Source organism: Silene latifolia, chromosome 2, assembly GCF_048544455.1.
Source record: "Silene latifolia isolate original U9 population chromosome 2, ASM4854445v1, whole genome shotgun sequence".
Taxonomy (NCBI): domain Eukaryota; kingdom Viridiplantae; phylum Streptophyta; class Magnoliopsida; order Caryophyllales; family Caryophyllaceae; genus Silene; species Silene latifolia.
This window is the reverse complement of record NC_133527.1, coordinates 155,558,897-155,566,830: the sequence shown is the minus strand read 5'-3', so window position 1 is coordinate 155,566,830 and position 7,934 is coordinate 155,558,897. Positions and strand designations below refer to the sequence as shown.

Sequence of the window (7,934 nt, the reverse complement as noted above, 5' to 3'; positions counted from 1 at the left end):
ACCGTTGTTGTTTGTTCTTAAAAAATAAAATAAAAAACTAAATTAAGTATTACTAGATGCATGCATAATTACGGCCCGTTATAATTCCGATGCATGCATTATTACTGTCATCACTGTGCATATGAACGGACAATATGGAATGAGAAGGGTTAGTAATAAGATTTGAAGCAGCATTGAGAGATATGATGATGATTATGGCACAACTTCCTAACATATATATTAATTAAAAAACAACTTAAACCACACATTGCTTAGTATAAATACATGCATTATCTCAACTAACATTCCATTATCTCACTACATACATCTCCAAACCCTAACTGCTAAAACAAACTCCAAATAAATTAACCCTACTTAATCTTTCAAAACAAACTCCAAACTCCAACAAAATGAATGATATCATCCTTAAGACTCTTACTATGATCGAGAACAACAACAGTTTCATCCGCCGGTTGCTCCACATTGAGGAAAGTTTCAGGAGCTACCTTGCGGATGCTCGATCCATTCTCAAGGACGCCAAAGAAGATGGCTTGACGGAGCGCAAGAAGTTGCAGCTATATGACGATATAGCAACTGCTGAACGGAACCTCCAAATAGCCAAGGAGGAGAGGACGAATATCATAGAGGAGAATAAGACCCTCTATGAAAATATAAGAATTGCATTTTTATTAATGTAATTTTTTTTTTAATTTATGTATTTATTTTATATATATATATATATATATATATATATATATATTAATTGTGTTTATCATGCATTCCTCTCTATCATCTTGCTTCCTCTTTGTTTTAGTTTATTTAATTTGTTTTACTAGCTAATTAAGCGAATAATACTTAAAGAAATAACATAATGGTCGATAAAAACTAACACATACACATGCAAATGAAATAATTAGAAAAAGAAAATAATGACGATGAAAGACGATGAAACCAACAAAGACGGCGAGATTTACCGATAATTAGACGATGAAATCAACAAAGGACGGCGAGAAGATAAAGAGACGATGAGAAAGAGAGAAAGAGACGATGAGAAAGTGTGTTTGTGTTTGTGTTTGTCTGCTGGGTTTGTGTTTGTGTATTAAGGTTTGTGTTTTGTGGTCAGAGTGAGACTTGTGTTTGTGTGGTTTATAGTATGGAAGGTATTGACAACGGTTATTAAAGAACAACCGTTGTCAAATAAGTTTTAACAACGGTTGTAAATGAACAACCGTTGTCAAATAAGTTTTAACACCGGGTTCCAAAAGCAACCGTTGTGATTACTTTTCACTAACTTTGCGTCAATTTTGCGCCAAATTATTAACAACGGTTGTGCATGTGTAACTCGTTGTTAAAACTTGTAACAACGGTTTTTATAACCATACCCGTTGTAATTCATTTTAGTAAAATTCGCGCCATACATTCTACAACTTCTATTGTGATTTTCGTGAATAATCGTTGTTAAAGGGGCATTGTAGTTGCCTGGATTTGTAGTAGTGTAAATATCTTTTATTTCCTAAAGATGGAGTAGAATGATAGTCACATAAGTCGATGTGAATCAATTTTAATACATAGATGATCGTTTTACTCCCAAAAAAGGCTGCCTTCTTATTTTGTTTAACATGCAAATATTACATTTATTTGTAGTTGTATCAATTGGAGGAATTAAATCGTTTTTAGACATTAAAACCATTCGTTTATAATGAACATGGCCTAAATGAGCATGCCACAATGAAGATAAATCAATTTCGGAACAAACCATAACATCATTAACTTTGTATTCATACTAATAAAATCAGCATTATTAAGGTTTAGCATAAACATGTCATTGCATACGTATCTGAAACCAATAAACACACCAGACTTAGATGATACATAACAATCAGATTCGATCACTTGTTTATAACCACATCTAGATAATTGACCACTAGAAACTAGATTCTTACGAACACTAGGAACATGTAAAATATTCTTTAAGCACACAGATTTTCCCGAACTAAGTATTAATATAATTTCGCCACTTCCTAGAATTTGAGCAGTTGACTCGTTTCCCATGTAGATTATGGACCCATCTTCAGCGGGCACATACTTGTTGAACCATCCACGATCTTTGCAAACGTGTTTGGTGGCTCCCGAGTCAATCCACCATGATAAGTCATCATCCTGCATAAAACATGCTTCAGGAATCCATGATATATAATTTTCATTCAAATTAAAATTACAAACAAGATTATTACCTTGCTGTTTTGGAGGACCTTGGTCCTTAGACCCTTGTCCAACTTTCATTTTTCCTTTTCCTGCTCCTTTCTTTGCAAGCTTACAGTCCCTTTTCAGATGACCCATTTTGCCACAAATCCAATATCCCGTTTTTTACTTCTTATCCGGATTATTGGGTTTGTCGTCACTAGGGTGTGGGCGTTTCTTTCCTTTTCTGTCATAGTTGGAACTTTCACCAAGTTTCATCATATTGATGGACATAGTCTTTCCTATATCTTTGGTTTTTCCATATTCCTGAGCCCTTATCGACTCTTCTATGCACAAACTTTTACCAAGTTCAACAAGAGACATATCCTCTTTCTTATGTTTCAGTGTGTGTTTAAATTCCTTCCATTGTGGTGGAAGTTTGTCAATTATACTAAAAACTTAAATGGATTCAGGCATTTCCATATTGTGTTGAGCGAATTGCCCCAATATACGCAACAGTTCATTGAATTGTTCCATAAGAAGTCTAGCATCACACATCTTATAATTCATAAAGTTTCCAACCATAAACTTTTTACTGGATGCATCTTCATCAATGTATTTAGACTCCAATTGATCCCACAATTCTTTTGCACTTTCTAAATTCTGATAAATATCAAAGAGGGAATCAGACATATCATTAAGAATGTGTCCTCGGCAATTATAATCATCATTATCCCTTTTGCTCCTCTTCCTTAACTCTTCCACAGTACTGTTTTCATCCCAGTGAGACCCTCGTCATAGTTATTCGAACGAAAAATATACCGTAATCCCGTAAATAATTATACAAGTGTACACTCCGTACTTCCCGAACTCGCATTATATTATTTAGAAATTACCCGTCTATGAACCAACCTTAATTACGCCAAATGAACCGGTAATTACTCTTAAATCACCAACATACTCTAGTTAGCATTTCATTTCAAATAACTTATTTAGTTAAATAAGCTACTTGTCAAACACTTACAAAAACAAATATGGTATAATATTATAAGTTACTTTAATCAAATAAGGTAACTAAAATGCATTGTTAAACAGAGTCTAAGATGATCTTAAGTAAGAATAACACTCCTAGAATATTTATTACTCCCTACAAAATCATATTATATCTCGAATTTCGAAAAAGGATTCATGAGTTAAAATTCACATGTGGTACATATGCATTGTATATCATTTTTTAATTAATTCAAGAATCCCGAATTTAGCTCCTAACCTACCCCATATCACTTATATGGTATGGAATGTTCAAGGTACTGGAAATAAAAGAAAAATTAATGCCATTAAGGAAGTAGTTAGAACATACAAGCCTACTGTACTTGCTCTAGTTAAGACTCACATGGCTGAAGAACATGCGATTAAGATGGGTTCGATCCTGGGTTATGCTGGACAATCTCGTGTTAATGCTATAGGGTTTAGTGGGGGCATTTGGCTTTACTGGAAAAAAGATGTTGTCACAGTTACTCCAATAGCAGAACATCAACAATTTATTACAGTGGAAATTTCTCGTAATGGGGAGCTCCATTGGTTTTTCTCAGCCATGTATGCTAACCCGGACCCGGCCAATATGAGAGAATTATGGGTGGAATTAGAAAACTTTGCCCGACGTAACAACAGGCCGTGGCTCCTTGCAGGCAATTTTAATGAGACTCGCTCCTTATCGGAGAGACATGGAGGAGACTATAATATGGCTAGAAGGTGTGAGATAATTGGATTGAGAATTGTGAGTTCCTTGAGCTAGCTTTCACCGGACCTTCTCACACATGGGCAAGAGGTCACTCCGTTGAAACACGACAATCAGCGAGGTTGGACAGAGCGCTGTGCAACGCGGACTGGGGTGCTCTGTTTGAGAATGCTATGGTCCGTAATATTCCTGCTATTCAGTCAGATCACTGTCCGTTGTTTATCTCACCTAATGGATTCGTCCCCCTAAATGCAATCAACAGACCTTTCGGATTTCAAGCTTGTTGGCTTACTCATGAAAATGTCAAGGAATTTGTTGATAATAGTTGGCCTGAGGAGGGTATTTTTACTTCTCATCTTGGTACTCTATCGAAAAAATTACAAAACTGGAATGCTGAAGTATTTGGTGATATTTTTAAGCAGAAGAAGTCATTGATGGCGCGCATCGAGGGTTGCCAATGCTCTCTGTCCTTGAGTAGAAAGACTAATATTATAAAATTAGAAGCTAATTTACGCGGCGAGTTAGACGAAGTTCTTGCCAGGGAGGAGCTTTTATGATACCAAAAATCGAGGCTGGAATTTATAAAAGATGGTGACCGTAATACAGCTTATTTTCATGTGAGTACTCTTGTACGACGATGGTGGAACAGGATAACTTCGCGTAAGCATGTCAATGGAGAATGGAGGGATGATCCTCTTGTTGTTAAAGGTATAGTCGTGAATTATTTCAAACATTTATACACGGATGAGCCTAAAACAGTATCAAATGACCTGCTTCCTTGGGATTTATTCCAAACTTTTAATACGAAGGATTGGGAGTGGTTGACGAGACCGTTTAACAAAGCAGAAATCGAGAATGTTATCTCCCATAAGGGGGCTCTCAAGGCTCCAGGACCGGACGAGTTTCAAGCTCTCTTCTATCAAAAGAATTGGAATTTAATTGAGTCTTCGTTGTGCAATATGGTAATCAACGCTCTGAAAGGCAAAGGGATGCCAGAAGGACTAAATGATACTCATCTGGTTCGGATTCCGAAAGTAGATTCGCCAGAAGTTATCACTCAATTCCGTCTTATCAGCTTATGTAATGTTGCTTATAAAATTATAAGCAAGACATTAGCCAATCGAATTAAGAATGTATTGCCACACGTAATTTCCGAAACTCAAAGTGGGTTCGTGCCGGGGCGACAAATTACTGATAACATTGTCATTTTCCAAGAGGCCATTTATTCTATGTGAAAAAAGAAAGGAAATTCGGGTATTATGGCTATTAAAATTGATTTGGAAGAGGCTTATGATAGACTTTGATGGGATTTTATCTATGATACTCTTAGCGATATGAACTTCCCATGGCTACTAATTGACGTGGTAATGGAGTGTGTAAGATCGCCAAGGATGCAAATTCTTTGGAACGGTGAACCAACAGAGCAATTCACACCGTCCCGAGGTGTTCGTCAAGGCGACCCATTGTCGTCTTAACTTTTTGTTATTTGCCTCGAGAAACTTCAGCAGGCTATCGATCTTGAAGTTCACAATAATAATTGGCACTCTATTGTGTTGTCTCGAAATGGGCCGCAACTTATCAACTTATTTTTTGCTGATGATATGGTCCTATTCGCTGAAGCATCAGAAGAACAAGCTTTAGTAATCAAGTATGTCCTAGATAATTTTTGTAAGGTCTCAGGGGAAAAGGTTAGCGCTGCTAAATCTAGAGTGTTCTTCTCGGGTAATACGGATAGCGCAGCTCGAGAAGCAGTAAGTAATATTCTCGAGTTTGAGGAGACTGATGATTTGGGGACGTATCTAGGGGTACCAACTATAAATGGAAGGGTCACTCGCCATACTTTTTCCCATTTAGAAGAAAAAGTGAATCGACGTCTAGCTGGATGGTCTACTAAAAAGTTATCTTTAGTAGGTAGAACTACTCTCGTGAAATCTACGTTGAATACTATTGCTAACTATAATATGCAATCCACAGAAATTCCAAGGTCAGTTTGTGATTCTATTGATAGAAAGTCTCGTCGTTTTCTATGGGGCGGGGATGAAGACAAAAAATCTATTCACCTTGCCTCATGGGAAAATATTCAGAAACCAAAATCTATTAGAGGCCTAGGTATAATGTCAGCTAGACAAGCTAATGCAGCTTTCCTAACCAAACTTGGTTGGCGGGTTCTAACCGAACGATCTAGTCTCTGGTCGAGGGTTCTACGAGCTAAATATTGTTACAGTCGCTGTGAGATTGATATATTTCAACCTAAAAATAATATGTCTAATGTTTGGGCTGGTATAACATCTCAATCCCGTACCATTGTTAGAGGTGCAGCCACGGCAGTCGAAAATGGTAGAAGAACTCTCTTCTGGGACCATGCTTGGATAGATGGAAAGTGTCTAAGTGATCATTCTACAGCCACAATTCCAGACGACATTTTTGGTGCTACTGTTAGCGATATGTGGATCGAAGGATATGGATGGAACTGGGAATCTTTTTCGAATTACCTTCCGCAAGAATTGCTTCAAAAGATCGCTTCAATATCTCTAGTTAATGACCCGGATTTAGAGGACTCTCTTTATTGGAAAGGAACATCGTCGGGTAAGTTTTCTATTGAATCTGCCTTAGGATTTCTTAGAGAAACAGATTACTCGACACTCCCCGAGTCTCTGGTTTGGCGAACCATATGGCGCTTACCCGTGCAACAAAGAGTGCGCATGTTTCTCTGGTTAGCTGCACACGGACGGTTGATGGTAAACGTAAACTGTGTCATAAGAAATATGGGAGACGATCCCATTTGCCCGAGGTGTAATGAGATGGAGGAAACAACCGATCATTTACTTCGCTCGTGTCCATATTTGAAGCAGATTTGGGACGTAGTAGGCATAGATATCACGTGCTCTTCCTTTTATGCCCCTTCATTCTCGTATAGGTTAGCCAAAAATGCAAGTAATGACGTCCTTACTTCAGAACCTGATTGGCCCATAATGTTCGCATTAACATGTTGGTGGATTTGGAAATGGAGGAACAATATTGTGTTTGGACGAGATAACGAAAATCCTACGCTACCATGAACCTTCCTTTATCAACAGTTCGACATGTCCAAAAAAAGCCTTTGATCGATTTAATATTTTTATCCCGCAACAAAGAAATCCGAACGTTGAAATTTTTGTTCGTTGGCTGCCGCCGCCCCGTGGTTGGGTGTTAATAAATACAGATGGAGCGTCCAAAGGCAACCCAGAGCCACCTGGTGGTGTAGGTATTTTTCGGGATGAGATAGGTAATTTTATATCAGCTTACTATTTCTCATGTGGTTCTTGTACGTCTATGAAAGCAGAATTTCTAGCACTTCTCGCGGGGCTAGAACGAGCGACGTCCCTTCGTCTGACAAGGGTTTTAGTTCACATGGACAATGCCAATTGCGTAAAGATTATTAAAGAAGAACAGTTAGTAAGCAATAGTATGAAGTTCATTGTCAAACGATGCCAAGAGTTGATATGGGAAGAGCATTGGGTTGTCAAGATAGATCACACCTATAGAGAGGCGAATAGAGCAGCTGATCTACTAGCCAACCGTGGAGTATCGTCCAATACTATTCCTACACATTTAGAGGCCCCTCTAAATGAGTTGCGTCCTATACTCCGAGAAGACATTTTTGGGGTTGTTATTCCCCGTGTAATAGTAAATAGTTAATTTTTGGGGCTTTGCCTCTCATTAGTACCAAAAAAAAAAACATATGCATTGTATATTGTTGTAAAAAAAAAAACACATTTACATATGCATTGTATGACCATTAATTTTATACTCCGTAGGTTTTTCTATATGGCCGTACACTTATACGCTAACAATCTAATAATATACAGATTACTGGTAGAGAATCTAATGTAATCTATAGTATATACCGTATATACCAGATTATGTGACCATACCACATAATTTCATACGGAGTTACAATTATTCATGAAATACACCAAGAAATGTTTGTAAATCATCAAATTCTTGGGATGGGAGTAATTATTAAGGGAATAATAGAGCTAAAATGAACTAAAAA

At 37.4% G+C, this 7,934-nt stretch overlaps 1 protein-coding gene across 1 annotated transcript; it reads left to right on the top strand.

Annotated features, from left to right (window-relative positions):
- Positions 1-3,448: 3,448 nt before the first annotated feature.
- LOC141641491 (uncharacterized) lies at positions 3,449-4,455 on the top strand. The gene is made up of 2 exons (XM_074450150.1): positions 3,449-3,848; positions 3,956-4,455. The coding sequence occupies exons 1-2, from the start codon at positions 3,449-3,451 to the stop codon at positions 4,453-4,455; spliced, it is 900 nt and encodes a 299-aa protein (XP_074306251.1).
- The last annotated feature ends 3,479 nt before the right edge of the window (positions 4,456-7,934 follow it).

Coding starts and splice junctions, on each gene's coding strand:
- LOC141641491 (XM_074450150.1), top strand. CDS start 3,449: ATGGTATGGAATGTTCAAGGTACTGGAAATAAAAGAAAAATTAATGCC. Junction 3,849..3,955: donor CAGGCCGTGGCTCCTTGCAG/GCAATTTTAATG, acceptor TCCTTGAGCTAG/CTTTCACCGGACCTTCTCAC.